The following is a 24,516-nucleotide window of genomic DNA, read 5'->3' on the forward strand; positions in this document are numbered from 1 at the left end:
GAGATCCACAAGCGTAATTTGTGCGTCACTTGTAAAAAGCAATCCACACATGTGTAAACAACAACTCGTAGTTACAGAGCTCGATTTTTTTTACTTGCAGATACCAGAAAACACAAGTGAAGCAGTCAAAACATTTGTGAATTTATTTGCGAGTTATTAGCCATAAAAATTATTTGCCAGGTGTTAATTACAAAGTTGGAGAGGGAGGAATTGGACATTATTGCGCAAATGTGTGTTTGTGCTTCAGTTGTAAAAAGCAGGCAAGCAGGTTGTAAAAAGCAGGCGACAAATGTGTAAATAATAACTCGTAATTACAGAGCTTGATTTTATATTTACAATGCTGATTTTTTTTTGTGAGCACACTACAATATACGAGTGAGGAATGCAGAATATTTGCGAGGTTAAAAAAAATACAAGTGAGGAATGCAGAATATTTGCGAGGTTAAAAGAAAATATGAGTGACCAATGGAAAATATTTGCGACGTTTGAAAATATCTTTGCAAATAATAAAGTCCAATAAAATCTTCCATACAATTTAACCTTTTTAATACATAAAAAAAAAAGAAATAAAGTAATCAACAAACTGGTCAAAAAAATTGCCAAGTTGTTAAATTTGATTTGATTTATTTATTTGCACAATAAAAATAGTACAAAAGTAACATTATTAAAACATCAGAGAAATACGTGCCGGTGAGAAAGGAAACCCATATAGGCCTTATACAAGGTTCTCACCTAAAATAATAAACAAGTAGTAAGTTAAACACAGTAATCAAACATGAGCCACGACAATCAACAAGTACCTTGTGTGCAGTTGAATGTGCGGGTGCGTGTGTCTGCACATGTGTGTCTGTGTGTGTGTGTGTGTGTGTGTGTGTGTGTGTATGCAGAAGTATATAAGAAAGAGGCAAACATTGTGAAAATGGCTGATCTACAATCCCACAGATTTATCTAGGGTGGCCAACCGTCCCGTATTAGCCGGGACGCCCCATATTTGAGCCAAAAGGGGCGTGTCCCGTACGGGACTTTCTTTGTCCCGGACTCCGGTGTAAAGGGAAAAATAAAAAATATATTTCTGTTTGCGCACAATGCAGTGTGTCTGGCTGCGTGTTTGTGTGCTGTATGCGAAGGGCGCTAGGACCGCTCAGTTGACAGGGCAGGCACAGTGCTCGCACGCGTGTGTGTGTGTGTGTGTGTGAGATTGCGTGTGTGAGATGCGCGCGCGTGCATGTGTCCCGTTTCTCCAGTTCTGGATGTTGGCAACCCTAGATTTATCTGTGGAACAGAGTCAAACTAAATGTAACGCCTCAACTCCTACAATTCCAAGTGCTTTTCAGGGTGGGGGTCCCCTGTTCAAATATGATTATTTTTTTGGGGGTCGCGGCCTGAAAAGGTTGAGGGCCACTGGTCTAGGTAGTGAATGAGTTCCCTTTTGGAAGCCAAGTGCTTCCTCTAGTCCTCATCCAACTGCCGCTTGGAATGAAGTCAATGAACCCAACCCATCCTCATCTTCAGATTTGCATTTCAACCGAAACATTTACCACACATTGCAACTAAAGGGTTTCCCCGCCCTTGTATGAGTCCTGATGTGCTTTATCAGATTACTCATTCGACTCTTTTTTTTCCCTTAAAAGAGTTTTAGATTACCCATTTGACCAATGCCTTTACCACAAATTGTACACGTAAAGGGCTTATCGCCCTAATGAGTCATCATGTGAGATTTAAGATTACCCATTTGACCAAAGCCTTTACCACAAATTGTACACGTAAAGGGCTTTTCCCCTGTATGAGTCCTCATGTGAGTTTTTAGCTGACCACTATGAACAAAACCTTTACCACAATCTGTGCAAATAAAGGGCTTTTCCCCTGTATGACTCATCATGTGTGTTTTCATACTGCCCCTTTGACCAAAGCCTTTACCACAAAATGCACAAGCAAAGGGCTTTTCCCCTGTATGGGACCTCATGTGTTCATTAAGCTGACCTCTATGAACACAGCCTTTACCACAAACGTTACAAACAAAGGGCTTTTCCCCTGTATGCGTCATCATGTGTGTTTTTAGATTACCCTTTTGATCAAAGCCTTTACCACAAATGGTACACAAAATGGTCTTTTTCCCTGTATGAGTCTTCATATGATTTTTTAGCTGACCACCATGAACAAAGCCTTTACCACAAACTGTACACACAGAGGGCTTTTCCCCAGTATGACTCCTCATGTGAATTTTTAGCTGACCGCTTTGACTACAGCCTTTACCACAAACGTTGCAAGTATAGGGCTTTTCGCCTGTATGGGTCCTCATGTGTTCTTTAAGCTGACCACTATTAACACAGCCTTTACCACACACTGTACAAGTAGCGGGCTTTTCCCCTGTATGGGTCCTCATGTGGTCATCAAGCTGACCTCTATGAACACAACCTTTACCACATATTGTACACAAAAAAGCCTTTTTCCCTGTATGGGTCATCATATGGGTTTTTAACTGACCACTATGAACAAAGCCTTTACCACAAACTGTACACGTCCAGGGCTTTTCCCCAGTATGACGCCTCATGTGAATAGTTAGCTGACCCCTTTGACTACAGCCTTTACCACAAACGTTGCAAGTATAGGGCCTTTCGCCTGTATGGGTCCTCATGTGTTCTTTAAGCTGACCACCATGAACACAGCCTTTACCACAAACTATACAAGTAAAGGGCCTTTTCCCTGTATGAGTCATCATGTGTGTTTTTAGACTACCCTTTTGACCATAGCCTTTACCACAAACTGTACAAGAAAAGGGTTTTTCTCCAGTATGACTCATTGCGTGCGTCTTCAGATTTGCCTTTTGATTAAACATTTTGCCACACTCTGCACAAGTAAACCTTTTCCTCACTATTTGACGCCTCTTGGAGTGAGTTTGTTTTGGTGATTTCAGGTCCTGGGACAGCTTGTTGCTCAAAGACAATCTTTGTCGTTCCACATTGTGTGTCTTGTGGGATTTCAGTGTGTTTAAAGCCGACTGACCTTCCGTGGTCTCCTCCCAGTCATCACTGTCCTCAGTTTCAGATTCAGAACAGGGCGAAGAGAGGAGCTGGCCATTGCTAGTTGGTTGTGATGTAACACAGTCCTCTACATCAGATTGTGTTTTCATGTGTTGAGTTGAGGTGCTGGCTACAGGCTGTCTCTCTCTGTTTTCATCATTTTCATCTTCTTTTCTCACTGCTAGTAATGTCAATGTTGACCAATCAGCCTCTTCTGGTCTTTGGAGTAGCTCATCTTGTTCTTCTTTAATCTGTGGAGGTTCTGGTTCCTCCTTGACTGGACTGGTGCTCCTCTCCTGTTGTTCAGGTGCAACCTCTTTACGCACAGGGAGGTCCAGGAAGTCTAGGAAAAAGATACAAACCATTAAATAATTTACATTTCTTTTTTTTTCCATGCTGTGTTCCCTCTGTTTTATAGCTTTGGTAGTTGGCTGCGCATTGCATTGTTGTTAGAAAAGTTTCCCAGAGAGTTGGAGTGACAACAAAAACAATGACACGATGGCAGAACACCTAGTATTACCAAAGACAAAAACAAAGGAAATATGGCAACATTTTGGCTTCGAAAAAGATGAAAGAGGTGATCCGAAAAATTTAGATCTGCCTATATGCAAGAGCCGTCTCAAAAAAGTCCCGGCTAAAGGTGGTAATACATCAAACTTGCACGCTCACCTGCGAAAGAAGCATGTTGCCATTGCTGCCAAGATGGGCCCAGCAGCCAAAGGGGGACCATCTACAAGTTCTGCTGGGCCTTCAACAGTATAAGTATCCATAGAAGAGTAATTTTCCAAGGGCACAAAATATAATCAAAACAGTGCCAGATGGAAGGAGTGCACGGATGCACTCACTAAATTCATTGCGAAAGAGATGGTTTCCTTCAACACCGTGGAAAAGCCGCCTTTTAAAGCACTTATCCATACACTTGACCGTCAATATGATCCACCTGGTCGCAAGTATCTTTCAGAAACTGCCGTTCCAGGCTTGTACAATGAAGTCAGAAATGAGGTGCAAGTTTTAATTAACAAGGGCCAGGGCCACTTCGCACTGACGACGGACATGTGGTCCAGTGTTAATATGACACCATTCATGTCATTAACGGTCCATTTGATTGACAAAGAATGGAATATTGAAAGGTCCGATTCTCAGTTTTATATAATGTGTGACTATAAGTCTGTTCATATTTGAATGTGTTCATATAATTAATGTGCTTGGTACTGAGAGGAGGAGAGAGGGGCCAATACTAGCTGCTCTGTTATTGTTACAAGGCACCTATGAGTTATGTGTTTGGCATTCCAGGCTTATCTCTCCTCTCTGCTGTAGCTGAGAGCCAATCAGTTGTGATTACTTTTTGTACTTATTACTTTAGGTACTTTCTAAGTACCTCCGTGGTTCTGATACTTTTAAGTCACGCCTTCCCTCTGCTTGCTGTCTCTGTATCTCCTGTCTCATGTTGCTGTATATATATCAATGTAAAGTATTTTGTACTTCAGAAAATGATTCAGGTAAAGCTGGACATTGGCTCCTTGGACCAAGTAAAATATGACGGAGATCTCCGACTGTGTCTGTGTCTATCTTATTCCAATGTGTGCTGAAGCCCTGAGGTGATGTGCCAAATGATAGTTTTATGATTACACTCTATCATTTCACTGGTCCTAATCGAGCTCGGATGCCAGAGCTGTTCCAAGAAGAGTAAAGAAGGAAGACGCCGCTGGAAAAGTCTGCAGCCAGGACCCGGATCCTGCAAAAATCCTGGAGCGTTGAATTCGCCTCCAGGCCGGTGGTCATCTCGTCTTATCATCTGCTCTTCAAGGAACGGCCGACGGCATTTGAACGCTGATCACACAACTATAAGATAGCACGTAAGTGACACAAAAGTTGTCTATCTATGTGCATAGACATTGTTTATCTGCGTGCATAAACATGAACCTAAGCACTGTAGGCAGTGAAAGCTTAGGGTATGTTGCTATGTTTTAGAAGCAACAAGAGTGATTTATTTCCTGCAAATTGTATACTGTAGTGTGTATGAAATCACAGATATTGACGGACGCGCGTCATCACTATGTGTATCCAAAACGCGATCTGAGTGAATTATCCGGGTCTAACAATTTTCTCTCCGCGGTCATCACTATGTGTGAGCCGTGAGCACTTTTCGGGATCTATCAGCTAGAGATAACCCACATCTAAACTTGGGTGTCTCGATGAGAAATCCGTTGGGACGTGGTGAAACTGAATGTGTTTATATTGTATGTTTGTGCTTAATATTACTAAAAGATCCTCACTACCGTGAGCACCTTTCCGGAGAAATCCGTTGGAACGTGGTGATAGTGTGATATTAAGATGTGTTATTAAGGAATGTGTGAAGTATGATTCAAACAGTATACAGCAGTGTAAATAACGCTCGAAATAAGTGTGAGTGGGTCACGGTGGTTGAGAGACGAGTAGAGTCTCACCCCCCCTTGGACTGGTGACTATTGTGTGAATCTATGAATGAAAATACAGTGTGATGGATGGGATCCCAGCGAATGTGTGTGCCTGGTAAATGACATGAGTATGTGCATGAAATTGAAGTACATGGATACAGTAATTCTGTCAAGATCTGTGTCATTTGTAAGACTTTGTGTGTGTTTGTATTACTCTACATGTCGTGGTGTACCAGGACACGTGATGCATTGAGTCTTGAATGAGTGAGCAGACAAAGTGTCGTGACTTTGAATGAATGAGTTTTTCAGTGTCTGTGTATGTCCTCACGAGTATAGGAATACAAGTGAATGTGTGTGTGTGTGAGGGCTGCATGTGTGTGCAGAGAGAGAGAGATAGCGACTGCTTGAGAGAAAGCTGTGTGTGTGAAAAGTAACTGAGTACATTTACTCAAGTACTGTACTTAAGTATCACATACATGTGTGGGGAAGAAGTGACAGAATGGTGACTGAGCAAATGAGTAACTCCCAGAGAGTAAAAGTATTTTTGTGGTTGGTATGAATGAGTTACAGCGAACAGTTGAAATGAGTGTATGTTGGAAAGTAATTGAGTACATTTACTCAAGTACTGTACTTAAATGCCAACCAATAGGGTTGCTGTGTGGTACTGTGTGTGTGGGTGTTTAGAGGAGTCTGTGTGCACGTGTGTATGTGCACGTGTGTGTGCGGGCTGTGTGCTAACAGAGCGAGACAGAAAGACAGTGATGAAGTGAAAAAAAAACATCACAAAAGGCCATAAGTTCTAGTGATATTTAGGAGCCCTTATCAGTGAAGTTTGTGCAGTTAAAGCTATTAACCAGCTCCCATATAAGGCCCATTTTTCTGTTACAAGCCCTTTGTCTAAACTCAAATGTTAAAGATGTGTTATGACTTCTGTTCTGTTGCGGTGACATTACATTGAATTAAGGCCTGTGGGTGGTTTACTCTGAAAGAGTGATCAAAGTAACATGGGCCTTTGCTTAATGATATTGAGCTCATTGCGGTAGAATATGAAGTTTTTAGTAAATTAGCGAAGCGAAGTGAACCTTAAATATTAAGAGGGATTAGTTCCAAGTACCCCAAGCTAGGAATGTGCACTGCAGGGTCAAGGGGCATTACTGTCCAGAGAAGAAGCGTAGAGGTTTGTGTGTCGTGTCCTGGAGTGTGGGTTGAGTTTGAAAGCTACTGCAGGGCTGCAAATCTGAATCCGCTGTGCCATGGAGTGGCTCACAAACTTTAAGTTTATTAAAACTGTATTCAATCAATATTTTTGTTTTGATTAAAATTGAGTCAAATGGCAGGCAGTTCTATTTTTGAAAGTGACATTTGTGTCGTAACTAGCAATGGAAATCTTTTTCCAAAAGATGACAGATCTACAAGCTGTAGAGCAGTTGTTGATTTTAAGAAATACTCAATAATGAAAAGTACCTTAAGTATTAGTTGAAGACTTATTTGAAGTCAAGGCTGTGTCCAAGCCCTTTAGTTACAGAACACTTAAAGGGCAAAGGTTGTTTTCTTCATGTAGATAGGGACTAAACCCTGGTTCTTTTCTGTTTTTGTTGTTGATTCCACAAAGTCATGATTAAGAAAAAGGTGTCTTTCTGTATTCATTCACTACTATGAAATCCCCCGTTGTTGTTATTTTTGTTAAAAGATTAGTGACACTTCGTCCAAGTTTGAGAATTAGTAATATTCATAGGTTTGGCCCTTTCCCTCTTCACAAGTAAGAAGCTGCCATGTTTCTAAAAGCATTTAGTCACTTTGACTGAAAAGTATTTCTACTCAAGTGAGGAGTATATCATGTGAAGGCATTCTAATCTCAGCCTGCAAGCTGTTATGACGAGAGCAGTGACTCCCACGTTCCAAGCCCATGGGAATGCTTATAAAAAAAATAGTAAAGGAAGCGAGTTCAGTTCTCATGGAACTTATCTTTCATTTGTTGTGTCTTGATACTAGTGTGCCACAGGCCCCATTTCTCACTTAGTTTTGTTTTTGTAGATGATTTGTTATGCCCCAATTTGTCACTTTGAAAAATCGTGTCTTCTCCTCTATATTTGAAGTATATTTGCAGTGTTCTAAGTAAAGTTGTGAATCATTGTAATTAATTGTATATTGAATCATGACCATAAGGTATGGCCATGGTTCAAACAGGAGGGAGAGTGACACTGAGTTAAGAAGTATTAATAGTAATTAAAGACACATATTCACAACATATTCAAACTTACATTTTTTTAAATTCTGGTAAAAGCCATACACTGTAAAAATGAATTTGAAGACGTTACAAAGGTCAAAAGAACTAGTAAGCTGCCAAGATTTTATCTCTTCCACAGGAACGATGGGACTGCTTATGGTGATGCTGACCAGGTCATCAAGTGTGAACTGAACTCTCTGTGCTAGGAGGGTCCATGCCCGGGTCACGTCAACATGCCAACTGCTGTGAGATGCAGTCCCTGGTCAACATGTCACCTAATGTGAGGCGTGTGGTTTGTCCAATCCACACAAAAACATTCGCAAGTTGGTGCAAACATCATCGAACATTACGTAAAAAGGTGAAGAAGGCCGGCTTGTGGGGTGGAGTCTCACATATAGAGTGAGATTAGGCCCTAACCGGTGAAGAATCCACTTAGAATAGTACCCCCCCCCCCCCTCACCTGATTACACTTAAAAGGACGATGCACCACACTTGTTTTTATTTTTATATTTTCCTATCTATGTTATTGTATATTTTTCTATGTATCTTTTGTCTCTATTATTAAAGTTAAGCAGGGGAAGGCTAAAGCTAAGATAATTATGATTGTTATGTTGCAGCGATATATGTCTACATCATACATTTCCTGTTCCAGTTAACTGATAGTAAGTAAGTGCCGCGAATCCAAACAGTGAGAGCCTTGGGTCAAGCTATTTGCCGTGCAAAACGTATGATCAGTTTTAAGCACATAAATAAGAGCTTTTATGTCACTCTGAAGCGGACTAAGTATGAAGTGTGATAAATGCAATATCATGGAGCGAGATGGAAAATGCCAACTGGTGTAAATGTGTTAGTGTGGTATGAGGGCGCATTTAAGACAACCTCCGACGGGAGGCGCGGGTGCCCCCATCAGATAACCGATCAAACGGTCATCATCTCAGAAGCCACATACTAATGAAGCCATCAAACACCGTGTTTTCCATGTCAGATGACATTAGTTCTAAAAATGCCAGTGATGTGATGTTAACACCTTAGTGCCCTCCAGAGAGTCACAGGTTAAGGGAGGGGGAGGTGGAACAGACAGCTGGGTACAAGTGGGACAATGCTTCTATGCGCTCTGTTAATGTTTTGAGTAAGGACTGTCAATTGATTGGTCAAGTGATATACCCGGTTGAGGGCTGAGGCTGCCGCTCATACGAATAGCAAGACATTACATGGTAATGAAGGGTGATAATGATCTTTTTCCTACCATTAGGTTTTTTCGACATTATCCACAATCGTGTCTATCATTAATGACCATATCAAGTGACATTCTATAATTCTCATCATGTGATCAACAATGACAAACTTTGTCTTATGCCATGGCTAGAGCTGAGACAGCGGATAGCTTAAGTACCAAGGCCACTGAAAGAAAGAGGCAAGTTATATGGTGTGATTAATAAAATCCTGTTATGATGTCCATGCTGAAAATGTGTTTGATATCTAGGAATATTAATTATTTGATCAAAAGGAGGGAAATGAAAGGTCCGATTCTCAGTTTTATATAATGTGTGACTATAAGTCTGTTCATATTTGAATGTGTTCATATAATTAATGTGCTTGGTACTGAGAGGAGGAGAGAGGGGCCAATACTAGCTGCTCTGTTATTGTTACAAGGCACCTATGAGTTATGTGTTTGGCATTCCAGGCTTATCTCTCCTCTCTGCTGTAGCTGAGAGCCAATCAGTTGTGATTACTTTTTGTACTTATTACTTTAGGTACTTTCTAAGTACCTCCGTGGTTCTGATACTTTTAAGTCACGCCTTCCCTCTGCTTGCTGTCTCTGTATCTCCTGTCTCATGTTGCTGTATATATATCAATGTAAAGTATTTTGTACTTCAGAAAATGATTCAGGTAAAGCTGGACATTGGCTCCTTGGACCAAGTAAAATATGACGGAGATCTCCGACTGTGTCTGTGTCTATCTTATTCCAATGTGTGCTGAAGCCCTGAGGTGATGTGCCAAATGATAGTTTTATGATTACACTCTATCAAATATGGTGTCTAAGTGCCTCCAGACAAGTTTCTTCCCAGAAGACCACGCAGCGAAAAACATGGCTGATGCCATGAAAAGAACAGTTACGTGAGTGGCAACTGGATCCGAGAAACTTGTCAGCAATAACAACGGATAACGGAGCCAATATTGTTGCTGCCATCACAAAGGAATTGTGCTGGCCGTGGGTTAATTGTTTTGGCCATAACCTGCATCTTGCCGTGAACAACACACTGGCAGTCGAACCGAATCGCAAGAGGATAGATGACACCATGCAGTGGTGTCGCAGCACCATTTGCCAGTTTTCTCACAGCTGGAAGAGCAAGAGGGACATGGCCCTAGCACAGAAGGACCTCGATTTACCAGACCACTCGCTTATTACGGTGAGATAACGTTCAATCAACGCGACAATCAATAACAAAAGTTTAGCCTATGGCCTTGTAGTTAAGAAAGACCACCCAGTTATTAATTCATAGAAATAAACAATACGTGCATATTAAGTAAGTAGGCTATTTCATGTTATTTATAGATACATTATAATTATAGCCCCCCACCTTTACAATTTCATTATTATCATCCAACGGGATTGGGCAACTCGCTGGGGCTCCAAACAGAAGATGATTGAGCGAATTGTGGAGCAGGAATCAGCAATACGTCGTATTCAAGCGAATGACCCCAAATGTATTGCCAAGCTCAACTGGTCTGATAAGGATGTGTTGATCGCGTTAAACAAAGCCCTCAAGCCAGTCAGTGATTTCACCGACATTCTCTCAGGGGAGAACTATGTCACCTCATCGTCCCTTATCCCAGTGCTCAAACTCATGAGGAGTGAGATTTTGTGTGAGGCAGAGGATGATGTAGCTCTCACTAAGGATCTGAAGGAGGGCATCTTGAAGCGTCTAGAGAAAAAATATGGTAAGGCCTTAGTGAAAGAGTTGCTGCGCACGGCTACCTTCATTGATCCACGGTACCGTGGGATTCATTTCGATGAAGAAGAGTTGGGTGACATTGTGCGTAAAGTGGAGACGGAGGCAGTCACTCTGGCTAAGGAGATGCAGCGAAAGAGGTAAAAGAGGTAATTGGGAAGTCTTCTTGGTCGCAGAGCAGCGGCCGCTGCACCTCCTAAAACCACAGAGGAGAAGGTTGCCAGTGAATTGGCAATTTATACACAGGAGGCTGTTATTGACGCAGAAGACGACCCTTTAATATGCTGGCAACGCAATGAGCTACGCTTTTCATTGTTGGCAAATGTAGCACGCAAGTACCTTTGCATTTGCGCTACAAGCACTGCATCGGAGAGGGTGTTTAGCACAGCGGGGAATATAGTCAGACCTCAAAGATCTCTCTTGAAGCCTGCAAAGGTAGACATGCTGGTGTTTCTGGCCAAGAACCTGTGAATTTCCCCAGCGGGAATATTAAAGGACAGAAAGTCTACATTGGGCTTTAAATTGCATTTTTTTTTTTATATATCTGTGTGCGCCAACGGCACATTTTAGTTTTGTGTCATTTCTTATCTACACTTAATTTATGTTGTAGTTTTGTTTTTCTATTCAATGTTTACAGACCCATTTCATTTTCATTTGCACTGAGTAGGCTTGGCTTACCAATTTATTTCATAGTTTTTTTATTGAGGCATTTTATTTTCCATTTGAGGATATTTATTGTTTACACTGCAGTTCTTTTTTATGTTCATTTGCACTCACTGAATACGTGTAGGCTAGGCCTGCCGATTGATGCCATAGTCTTTTATCGAGGCATTTTTTTTCCTATTTGACGATATTTATTGTTTACACTGCAGTTCGTTTTTATGTTAATTTGCACTCACTGAATACGAGTAGGCTAGGCCTGCCGATTTAGGCCAAAAGTACAAAAGTATTGGCATCAAAATGTACTTAAAGTACTAAAAGTAAAAGTACTAACAGTTTGTTGTTCATTTTCAGTCACTGAGAACGAGTAGGCCTGCCGTTTTATTGTTATATTTGAAGTTATTTAATATTTGTGTGAGCATTGATAAATAAAGACATGTGTGACTGTCACTCTGTTGTCCAAATTATGTTTTTTACACGCTAATTCATGTAACATCATAGCATAGGGGTCAACAACAGCCCATAGAAAACATAAAAAGGAAAAAAGACTCAAAACCGGAATTACGGTTTGATTAGATTTTTTTATTCAATATCGAACCGGTTTTTAAAAAATCATATAGGCACATCCTTAGTGTCTACATACTGGGGGCATACCTAGAGGACTCCAGGTCTTAAAATATGTTTGTTTGATGCATGATTTGCATGCATGCTAATTTGCGCACTTGACAACTTGCGCAAATCAGGCCCTCCCGGTGAGATTGTTTGACTATAACCCTTTGATTGGTCCAGCAGGAAACACATCTAATGCTACAAATGGTCACACGAACAACGGGCAAGCGCATGCACACACACTCGCAAGTTTAAATGTATGCCTAATTGATCGGTCCGGGTTCGGGCTGCATACAATACAAACACATATATATTAGGGCTGAACAATTTCAGCCCTAATTGAGAAAATTGCGATTGCGATTTGATTTGCGATTTTTTAAAAGTTCTTAAATTTCACTTTAGTATTCACTGTGTACGTTTAAAAAGTAATTGGAAGTAATGGAACATTACCAAATGGCATACCATTGATTTACTGTTCTAGATTCTAATAAATAAGTATGAGAACTAAAAGATATGAATTGCTTCATTGCTAATGCTTCCAACATGTATCTTCCAAGTACTTTTTTTTACATGTACATATTTAAACATTTAGCTGGAATAGAAATAGCTTATTTTTGTAAACAACCCAACATTGAACTTAAGTTATTAACTTATGGCTCAAGAAGAGCAGCACTTTCTGAAATTAAGTTCAAGTAATAGAAATAAAAAGTAAACAAATAATGACCTTTTTGTGTAAGCAATTCACAACAGTGAAATAAGTAGATCTTTCACTTATAGCTCCAGAAGCACATTGCACGAAAGAAAATATACTGATATCCAGTATTTAGCTCATGTAGAGTCACATTCAACTAAAATGTAATGCTTTTTTTTTCTCACAGGGCAAAGTCCTCTCCTACTGTACATTGTATTCACTACACATTGGAAAGTCAAAAACTATATATAATAATGGGAACAATATAAGTTACACTTACTGAAACAAAAATAGATCTAAAATATTATATATATAACTTAACTTATAACTTTAAGTCGGATTTCTGCTTGTGTCGCACCGAAAAGAACATTTTACCGCTATGCACGGCATCGCGGACTTATGCGCAACAGCCGTGTTGTGGACTTTTGTGCAACACGGCCATTCGACAAACTATAATTACACATAGCCACCGGGGAGGGAGAGGGGGGGGGGGGGGGGGGGGGACTCACTGCCCCCTCGCTCCCTGTAGAGAGGCTGCCACTCTGGAGAGAAGGAGACAAGTCCCGCGGGTGCTCTGGGATTAATATTAATGTGGGAATGGACATTATGATGAAAAACAAATCGCAGCCTTTGCGATTAGCTAATCGCGTGTTATATACTTTTCTGGCACTCCGTCTTGCCGGTGAATAATTCAGTCTCGGCGGTGCGCCAAGACTGAATTTCTCTGAACAAAACCCTGTGTGACGTTACGTAGCAGTCTATAATAGCATCTAGTGTGACTTTTCAACTCTTATGGGCTGCTCACACCAAGTGGTAACACTTTACTTAAAAGTCGGGTCTATAATGCATTATTATCACATTTATAATACATTGTATTACACTTACGCTTCATAACACTCGTTATAAATGTTTATAATCATGTATGAAGTGTTATGAAGTATTATACATGCATTATAATGCATTATGATGCATTATAAGTGTGATTATTATGCATCATAGACACAACCTTTAGTGCTGTTCCACTGAGTTTATAATGCATTATGTCCAGCACATATAAATTATAATAGTTATAATACTTCATAAACCTTGTTATACGTTGTTATTCATAATTATAAACATTTATAGCAGGTGATCGCAAGACTTACTCCTCCATTCACTTCCTGGTTAATATTTGGGAAAACGACTGTATCTCGCCTCCTGTGTTTTACCACGCATTTTTGGTGAGACATGCTATTTCCAACGGCCTGTAACAAGCAAACGGGGGGTCGCGATGACATTCTATTATTTTTTTGTAGATAAAGACTTCCGTAGAATAGGGGTGCGGGGGAAGCGAGCCGCCGCGATTATCCGTTCAGTAGTTGTAGGCAGTTGTAAGGCACTGTAAGCAGTTTTCGCTAAAAAGCAACAGCAACAGAGAAAAAGCCATTCTTCCAGATCAAATAACAAGGAAATGAATGGGCTGGTTTCTTTGCGATCACGTAACCTGCTGATCCTCTGCTTCACAGAGAGCCAAACAGTGACACATAGACGAGGGAACAGCTCCATCTAGTGGAAAACCACAGAAAACATACAACTCGTCATTGGCGGTGTGGGCCATAGCAAAATATGACAAGTAATCTAGCAGCCAAAGAGTTAATGGAGATGAGGAGATGATTGATTCTGAATAGTTATTATTAATTATATCCCGTTTCAGCACCACAGAGGTGGATATCTCTCGCTCCCCCTCTAGCCCTCCGTGTAGGCTACTAGACTGACAAAGCTGGACGTATCGTGGGAACGTGCGCGTATCGTGGGAGCGAGCAAGCAGTGAACTGCCTGCAGCCAGGTACGCTGAGGTCCGGGGGCAGAGTTCCAGCAGACGGATTTGCCTGTGATCCAAAATGCTATGTTTTAACGGTAATTACCGAGACGATTTCACAGAAATCTTTACAAAACACAGGGTTTCCTGCAGGAAAAAAGTTAGGCCCAGTGCTAGGCCAGGGGAGACTTAATCCGACTTAAAGTTATAAGTTAAGTTATATATATATATAATATTTTAGATCTATTTTTGTTTCAGTAAGTGTAACTTGAATTGTTCCCATTATTATGTGCGCCCGCGCTTCGTACATTATGCTATTGTTAGTCACATTTATTCAACATTGGGTTTGGACACAGGTTTCACTTAGAGCAAAGGTATTATAATGTTACTCTCTACCTCCCCCTACAGGCTGGTATTATAATATGTTACTCTCTACCTCCCCCTACAGCTGGTATTATAATTAGGGATGGAGCTCGAAAACCGGGTACATTATGTACCCGGGCATGAATTTATCGAGACCCGGGTTTCGATAAGCTTTGGGCTTGTCGAGCCTGTTATCGAGTGCAGCAGCCCATGATGACGTCATATCAAAATAAGAGCCGTCAATATATATCTTATCATCCACACTGGCACTAACATGATGACGACTTAAAAGTGTATTGAATTGATACCCTCCACCCAGCGCTGCTCGGGGAAATAAGGAAGAGGAGTTTTATTGGACAAGTTTTATTTTGGCTAGAATCGCTTTATAAGGGAGCCGGGAGAGAACGGTGGTTGCGTCACTGTTGTTTGAGTGCGGGGGAACAATGGCGGAACGCGTGAAACGCTCGAAAGTTTGGTTACATTTTAAAAAAGACAAAGGGGGAAGTCAGTGCACAATATGTGGCAAGGTTGTTTCATGCATAGGTGGTAACACCTCAACAATGCAGAGGCATCTGTCCATCGTGCATCACATGACATAAAGCCAAAATGTGATACCTTTGCATGTCTGCAACGAGTCGAAACAACACGAAGCCGTCGGCTGCCACAGCGGAGCAACCTTCCACTTCTACCCAAGGTATGTGGTGTTTGCAGTCCAGCATGTTAGCAAGTCTCTGTTAATAATCCAATTGATAATAATCCTTTGAGGAAACTCAAATCTCCCCGCCATAGAGTTATAATATATCGCTCCCTGCGAATGAATGAATGACTACTAGCGTGACATATTCAATGTGCGACGCCGAAAAAAGCAAATCTACAAGCTCACAAAGTGATGCGAGCAGACGCAGTGTGAGCTTGTAGGTCGGCTATTTTTGGTGTGTGGCACACCGTCGTACGATGACGTATAAATTACGCTTTTAAAGTGACAGTACACACACAGTTTCTACAATATTATTCTCAAAGTAAAAAGGTCACTTGCCTTCTGTCTGTTGGAAAAATACTGTGTATGAAGGCCATGGTAAAATGTAGTTCAAGGGTCAAGGGATATTGTTTTAGTTACTTAAAACAAAGAAAAACAAATAGAAAAAACAAAGATGCATTTTCTGTTTATAAAGAGGTGAAGAGATGTTTAGTAATTATTATAGTACTATATTTATAAATATAAAGCCATTTAACACGAAGTTATTGCACATAATGAATGTTTTTTTTTTAATGATGGGCACAAATGTTAATCTTTTGTCATCTTCATTTACTTTTAGATGGTAGTCAGCCCAAGCTCCCCCCAGCATGCAGCAAGACCACAGCTGCACCTACAGCCCCACCCCCGCCTCCTCCTCCACGCCCACCCAGCCCCCCACCTCCACCTCCACCCCGACCCCCTGTCCCCAAATTGGCCAGAAAAACGCCCTTCACTCTGGCTTCCAAAAAGATGGCACCTGACAAAGTGCACGAGTGCCACAGGGCTGTCACCAAGTTTGTGGTAAAGGGGCTGCATTCCTTTTCAACAGTGGAGTCACCATGGTTTAGGGAGATGACAAATGCCCTCAATCCACGTTACACCCCCCCCCCAGCAGGACCGTTCTGTCCAACACCCTCATCCCTGCATGGCATGAAGTGGAGAGACAGAATGTCATCACAGATCTAGCAAATGTGGCCACGGTAGCCATTACAAGTGATGGATGGACTAGCATAGCGCAGGACCACTACATCACAGTGACCGCACATTACATCAGCCAAGGCAAACTTCACCAAAAGGTCCTCCGGACCAAAGCTGTCTACCAGGCACAGACAGGGGAAACCGTGTCAGTTGAGATTGGAGAGGTGATGGAAGAGTTTGGCATTATGCACAAGGTGTTTGCCATAACGGTGGACAATGCATCCAACATGGATGTTGCTGTGAAGAAGCTGAAACTCCTCAAAATTGGATGCTTTGCCCACACACTCAACTTGGCAGCACACAAAGTCTACAGCATTAACACAGTGACCCGATGGGCAGCGAAACTGAGATCGATCGTTGTGTGGATGAAGCGATCTACAATGGCCAAGACTGTGCTGAACGAAAAACAGGAGCTCCTCCAACTTCCTTCGCACAGAATGATACTGGACGCCAAAACCAGGTGGAACTCTCTGTTCCTGATGGTTGAGAGATTCCTCGAACAGTATCCGGCTCTCCAAGCTGCAGCAATAGACCAACGGATAAGAAAGCCGATGGAGAAGGACAAACTGGATAAAATCACAGATGAGGACTTCACCAGAGCAGAGCAGTTCATCAAGGTGATGAAGATCCTGTACACCTCTACACTGTGTGTATCAAGTGAGAAAAGCCCCACATGCGGTCAGATCCTTCCCATACTGGAGAAACTGAAGGAGCACTTCACAGTAGTGGAAGGAGACACTTTGTTTGTGGCTGGCATTAAACAGAAGATTTGGGCTGACCTCTCTGCACGTTACCAGGACGAAAACATCCATGCGTTCCTGGAAGAGGTGACTGCGATGGACCCCAGGTTCAAAGCTAAGAGTGACAAAGACTCCACCTGGGGCTGTTTAGAGGAGGCTTGTATAGCGGCCAATGCCACAGAGGCAGAGCAGTTTCCAGACCCTGAGGACAGAGACCAGGAGGAGGCAGAGCATGATGATGACGGCTCACTGGCCTCAGAGGAAGAAGAGGATCCTCCTGTGGTCGCAGTCGCTCCACTAGTACAGCCTAGGAGGAGCGCCTTGGAGGAGCTGTTTGCAGAGGAGGAGCAAGAGCTACGCAACATCCAGCCAAACAGGGTGTCCACCACTCAGAGGGTTCGCCAAGAGATAATTCTTGACAGAAGCCTACCTCCAGTCTCTATGGCAGAAGACCCTGTCATGTGGTGGTGGGGAAAGAGAGACACCCTGCCCCTGCTAGCTGAACTGTCTAGCAGCTACCTTTGTGTTCAAGCCTCCTCCACCCCCTCAGAGAGGGTGTTCTCCACTGCTGGGGATACCATCAGCCAGGAGAGATCCAGGCTCATGCCTGACAAGGCAGACATGCTAATCTTCCTTCAGAAAAACACCTAGAGCTGTGCTTTTATTGAAAGTCTAAAAGAGATTCTTTTTTGTTCTGTAAAACATTTATATTCTTGATTTTATTTTCTTTAGAGTTCAGGAAGGAAGGAAGGATTGGAACTGAAGTAATTTGTTGGACATTTATATTCTTGATTTTATTTTCTTTAGAGTTCAGGAAGGAAGGAAGTATTGGAACTGAAGTAATTTGTTGGACATTTATTGTATTGCTGCTGCATACATTAATTTTCTGTTGTCATAGTTAACTATGAAGATATGTTGAAGCCAGGGGATTGTGTATTTTGTTTACAAAAAAGAAGCCCAGTAGCATTATTTATTGAAGGCTTTCTTGTTCGAAATCAAGCACTAACTCAGTCTGAGTCTAAGAGATGTCAATTCTTTTTTGCTTTCTGTTTTGGAAAGCATTTATTTATTTTATTATTATTTTATGTTATTTCCTTTGTTGTTGAATATAAGTTTATTTGTTGGACATTTAATGCTGCTGATTTCTTTTGAGCAGTGAGTGAGCATGCGCAAAATGGCGGCTCCCGTGGATTATTAATGTTATTTGTATCGTCTTTCTACGTGGATTTTATTGTTTATAAAGTAGGATAAAGTAGAACGTGGCCATGCAAAATGGTGGTGTCCCTTGGATTTTTTTTTTTTTTTTTTTTTTTTATCCCACGATTTTGTAACCCCTATATTTTCACCCAGTGCCAATGCCTAAGCTGTAATCCTGGGCACTACCTTCCCTCTGCCAACCTAGGGAGGCCAGGGCCGAGCTCATGCCTCCTTCAATGCATGAGAGCCAACTGACCTTCTTATCACCTGACAGGGGAGAGTTTCCCTGGTTGGACGTAGCGCGTGGAAGGAACGCGTTATTCCAACCAGTTCCCTTCCCCTCCATCAGGCGCCCTGGCTGGCCAGGGGGAGGCAGTATAGTGACCAGGATTACTGCATGTTTTTTGTGAGGGTACCTACCCTAGGAGACCCGGGGAGAACATGCAAACTCCACACAGAAAGGCCCTTTCGCCAACCCCACCTAGGGTGTGGGCACTGATGACGCGGAGGAGAGAACACGCCCCCAGCGCCCACAGTGTCCCCTGCGGGAATCGAACCCAGGACCTTCTAGCTGTGAGGCGACAGCGCTACCGACTGCGCCACCATGCCCCTCCCGTGGATTTGTAAAATATTAGCGGTAAAAAAAATATTTTACCGCGATTTTTTAAAATATTTTTCTCTGTTGTTGGTGACAACTCTAGTGCGTCCCATGGACACCAGGACGGTGTCATGAATGCGTCCTTTCACAATATTGTGCGTCAGAGACGCAGGACGCAGGCCTATGAGCATCTCTGGTCCTCTCTGTGAAATGTGCTATACAAATAAAATGTACTTACTTACTTACCTCCCCCTACAGGCTGGTATTATGTGACTCTCTACCTCCCCCTACAGGCTGGTATTATAATGTTACTCTCTACCTCCCCTTACAGGCTGGTATTATAAGGTTACTCTCTACCTCCCCCTACAGGCTGGTATTATAATATTTTACTCTCTACCTCCCCCTACAGGCTGGTAGGGCCTGTAAAAGGCCAATCAAAAAGAAGGCCATCAAATAAAACAATGATTTTTAAAAAATAATTTAACTTGAAGGTTAAGGATGATTTAATTTTAATATTGTACAAGAATAGTGTAACCATCTGTAAAATATAACCCTTTTACTTCATAAAATTATGTATTGGGTTATAGCCTATTTGTCTCAATATTTGTCACATTCAGCCCTGGACTTCACTGACTGTAGGGGTCACATTAATCACATTAGAATCACAGATTAGAGATTTTATGTATTTTCCCCTATTTTCTGTATTTTTCACTATTTAAAATATAGTATTTCTTAATTTTTAATAATTATAGCTTGTAGATTGGCTTTTTTCACCATTTGAAATTGTTTTAAAATAAAAGGAACAGTTTCCCCAAACGACAGAGAGTCAGAGACAATATTTAGCCTATATATGGTTCTTTATCAGTGTATGAGTCAGTTTTAGCAGATTTCATTATAATTGGCTACTGTAGACAGCCTATGAATTTCATGGGCCTGGGTAGGGCCACCTGGCCTGGTGGAGATCTGCCCTGTTGCGCAGCAGCACAGCAGGTGAAGGCAATTAACTTAAGCAAGGAGCTGCGCAGCTAAAACGGCTCAAACTATGTCAAACTGTCACGTTCTAGCTGCTGAAATAAACTTCCCATTTGGATCATTGTTGACAAAGGAACAGAACATGGATATTGTTTGAAAAATTGTCCATCAGAGCGGTGAGATCACAGCTTCTCTCTGCTTTTGTATGATATTGATAGCCTAATCTTTGGATTTGTTTGCAGTTATTAATTTGTATTACTGTTCATCCGACGTCGGGTTCTCTCTCTCCCTCCCTCTCTCTCGTGCGCCGGCGCGCTCTCTCATGCTCTCCCCCCCTCTCTCTGTCAAAAGTGTTGCTTGGCTTCCGCGCATTATAAAATGGAATATAGGCTTTACATCTAACCTATCACTGGTTATGTGCTGCGTTTCACTTGCTGTTGAATCTCAACCAGAGAACTGGTGTCTACCATTACCGTATTGACAGAAGTGCGCGCTTTACGTCCTGGCCGTCTCCACGCATCCATTGCAGCCTGTGCGGAGTGTGCGTTCTGGCGGGTGGTTGTTTGGTGTTATAATAATTTATAACTTGTTTGTAAAATTGATGAGGGGAAGGGGAGAATGTAATCCGCCTGTAACCCCCGTTACAACACCCCCGTTACTGTAATCCAGATTACACATTTTAAAATGTACTGTACTGTAATGTACTGTACGTTTTTCCAAAGCGCGCACGCGAAATTTTTGTGCGGTTCTGGGCGGGTTGGGTTCGTTTTTTTCCAGTTTTTGGTTACTTTATTTCGGTTTTAGGGTTAGGATTCGGGTTAGGTTAGGGTTATGTTATTTAATTCTTATTTTTGCCTGATTTTCCCGATTTATTATCAAAAAATCACTTCTTTTTTTTCTCCCCTGGAGCCAGGGTATGGCAGCTGCAATAGCCTGCCATACCCAATTGACGCCCCTGCGTTTTTCTTTACTCTGATTACGTAACGGCGTTACATGTAATCTGTTACTTCCCAACCCTGCCAATCAGGTGCGACAATCACACTCCACTGGCAGGGGGACGGACGGGGACGGACGGAGAGACGGGGAAAGAGAGAGAGAGACACGGAGCGAGAGACAGAGAGAGAGAGAGAGACACACACACACGGACAGAGAGACAACCCGCGCAGCAAGCCAAACTTCTAGTTTGTAAAGACCTCTTCCTCTGGTTTGTGTAGCCAGCGTTTCCAAGTCTCGTGAGAGAAATAAGCAAAGTTACCTCTAAAAACAAGTCAAATCTTGCGTGAAAAATAAGCCAAATCTTGCGTGAAATAAGCCGACATGGCAACACTGGTTTGTTATGACACAGTGACTACAAGCGCTCTGGACCCACAGCGTCAACGCGCGCGCGGCTCTGATCCGATAGAAAACATATTTTGCACAGGGGTAGCCACAATAACAACAACTACATTAAACAAATCTATCTGGTGTTAATGTGCTTTACATTGGATTTGTCCTGCGGCGCTGCGCGGCACATTCCTGAGCCTTGCATTGCAACATTTTATTTTCCACCAGATTTTTTTTAGGCTCTGCGGTAAAAATTTCAGGCCCGGCGACTGCCGGAAACCCTGAAACACAGTAATACAGGGAAATATTGTGAAAGGGAAATAGTGTGCAATTATTAGATGTTAATGTTTTGATTCGACTTTCAAGGCATTATTTTCACTGACCCCCGCCGGGGAACTGCTTGGTGCATTCTGCTGGCCCGGACGGTTTAAAAAGTACTTCCGGGCAACCGGGCTATTTATATTGTCGACCCCTGCCTTATAAGTGCACTATAAAGCATTATAAATGTGGTTATATATTATAGACCGGGCCATTTTTATGGCCATGTCTACATGTAGTGCTTTCACAGTGGCCACATTTTTTAAATAAAAAATAACGAATAAATACATAATTTTGTTTTACCTGACAGGGCATTGGACCTCATCTTCTCTCCTCTTCTCTCCTTGTGTTGTGGAGGTTGTGGTTCCTCCTGGACCAGACTGGGGCTCCTCTTCTCATGTTCAGGGGAAACCTCTTTACACACAGACAGAAGGAAGAGAGAAGAGCATCAGCACAACAACTCAAACGTGCTATACTTAGAATGAGATGACCTCACAAGATGCCAGTACCAGCGGCTCTCAAACTTTTATTTATTTCAAGGGCCCCAATTAGGAATGTAAGTCACGGACCTCCATAACTCGAGTTTACAGACTGGTATAGCCCTAGAATGTCTGTGATCTTACATACATTTCATGTCTTCCAAATACACAGTCATAGATCAGTCTGGACGACGCGCTGTGTAGTCACGATCTGCGCGGCCGTAAAAGTGCTCTAAACTCCGTTTGTACTCACCCAATATTTAATTCCTAAGACTTGGAGTCAGATATTGTCCTCTAGTTTCATATCCATTTGAAAGTTCTGCCAGAAAACGTGTGTTTAGTGAAATATCTCCACTTTTCCACGAGCTGCACACGGACGACTTTCTGTACGGCCGAGGGGCCAGACTTGAGTGAAGGACCGAATTTACCCAAACATCCTCTGGTCATCACAAACGTCATTACAAATTGCTCTTCTAACGCCCTGGAAGACCCCTCGCTCTGCGCTTATACAAGGAATTCCACTGCCCTGCGAGCGCTCAAGAGTAGTGAAAATAAACAAAACCATTTCGCTACTCACCGAAGCAAAGGCTGTTTTGTGTTGTTGAAAGTCTATTCTCGGAGGTGGGAAGCCTCTCAGCACCCCACCTACTCTGTAAAATACACTTTTTGGTTTTGGTTGATGGTAAGTTCAAATCCTCCAGATCTGTAGAGGGCACTGTGGAGTAAATAAAAATAATTTCCGTCTCGCTGACATATTTTATTTTCTGCCCAAAAGGTGTATTTTACAGAGTAGGTGGGGTGCTGAGAGGCTTCCCACCTCCGAGAATAGACTTTCAACAACACAAAACAGCCTTTGCTTCAGTGAGTAGTGAAATGGTTTTGTTTATTTTCACTACTCTTGAGCGCTCGCAGGGCAGTGGAATTCCTTGTACAAGTGCAGAGCGAGGGGTCTTCCAGGGTGTTAGAGGGAACTCACTAACGCTCTGAACTGTTGTGTTATTTTATGAAAATAGAGCCTCTGAAAATGATCTAACAGCTTCATAAACAACTGAAATCTGTATAAATGTGAAAGTGGTGACTCTACAGCCACAAGCTGCTGGGAAATGTAGTTCAGTTTGTAGCTTAGCTACTCGTAGCTTAGCCACATGTAGCTCGTATGTAAACAGTGTGATTGGAATGACGCATGAACAAACCTGCTCGGCGTAGTTTGATGTTTGGCTGTAAAATGACCTCCAGCAGTTTGTCTTGTCTCTCCAGCAGAGTTTGTAGTGTCTCCGTCTCTCTCTGGAAGAGCTTGAACATGAACTCTGCAGCCGCACCGAGGCGCTCCAACACAAACACTCTGACAAGCTTCACACTACAAACATCAGCACCACGCTCCTGCTTGTCCAAAACACACACTATCTCCTCTCCCACCGACGCCATGTGCTCATTTATCGACAGCCGTACAGACTCCATTCGACGCATTTTACCTCCTTTAGGACACATGTTTTCACCACGACGACCGTTGGCTCACACCACCAGGAAATTAGTAGTCAACCTTAGTTCTCCTATCTTCCTGGTCAACGTATTTCACGCATGCGCACTAAAGGGTCCAGACCCCTATGATCGAGACACCGTTGCCCCCTGGCGGAAGAGGTGTGTAACTGTCACTAAATGATAATCTTCCACATTCGCCAGCAGCTCAACAAGCAAACGTACGTGCGGTCGCGCCCGGCGGCTCACGTTACCGCAGTAATACATAGGCTGCCCCATTCGCACCTTTTACAAAGCTAAAAGCTACAGACTCGTGCATATCAATGGTCCAAGTGTGACCTGTTAAGTACCGTTGTCTGTATGAGGCATAGGCTAGTGTTAGCTGTAGAATAACTCTCGTAGACGTGTTTATGATTCTGACGTTTTCAATATACGAGAGTTGTAGGGTTCACGTTCCATGGAGACGAGGACTTTCTGCACTATGCCCCGTAGACACTCCAAACATGTACAAATTGAAAATAAAGGTGCTTACCCCCAAGCCCCAATTGTTAACTGTCTCTACGCGGTAGTAGTTTAATGTAATAATCAATAAAGAAGTGTTTTAATGCCGTCTGTGGCCGAACGCCATTTTTTCACCCTCGTTTACTTCCTGTTTACATGTAGTGTAATTCCGGGTTTCACCAGATGCGCCCCGTCACTACCGCCCATTGGGAACTTCCGACAGAATCGGCCACAGACGGCATTAAAACACTTTTTTATTGAAAGATATGGATTATTACATTCAACTACTATTGCGTAGAGACAGTTAACATTTGGGGCTTGGGGGTAAGCACCTTTATTTTCAATTTCATGTTTGGAGTGTCTATGGGGCATAGTGCTGAAAGTCCCTGTGGGGTGAACCCTACAACTCTCGTAGATTGAAAACGTCAGAATCTACGAGAGTTGTATTCTACACTACAG

General features: G+C 42.3%; 1 protein-coding gene across 1 annotated transcript; it reads right to left on the reverse strand.

Annotated features, from left to right (window-relative positions):
• Positions 1–1,665: 1,665 nt before the first annotated feature.
• On the reverse strand, positions 1,666–23,520 carry LOC311038093 (uncharacterized protein). Its single transcript, XM_084047432.1, has 3 exons — positions 23,274–23,520; positions 21,905–22,015; positions 1,666–3,363 (listed from the first exon to the last, which is right to left on the reverse strand). Exons 1-3 carry the CDS (start codon positions 23,503–23,505, stop codon positions 1,697–1,699), a joined length of 2,010 nt encoding a protein of 669 aa, XP_083903558.1. The 5' UTR covers positions 23,506–23,520; the 3' UTR covers positions 1,666–1,696.
• Positions 23,521–24,516: the final 996 nt, after the last annotated feature.

Source organism: Gymnoscopelus microlampas (assembly GCF_963454915.1).
Source record: "Gymnoscopelus microlampas genome assembly, chromosome: 21".
In the NCBI taxonomy this organism is placed as follows: Eukaryota; Metazoa; Chordata; class Actinopteri; order Myctophiformes; family Myctophidae; genus Gymnoscopelus; species Gymnoscopelus microlampas.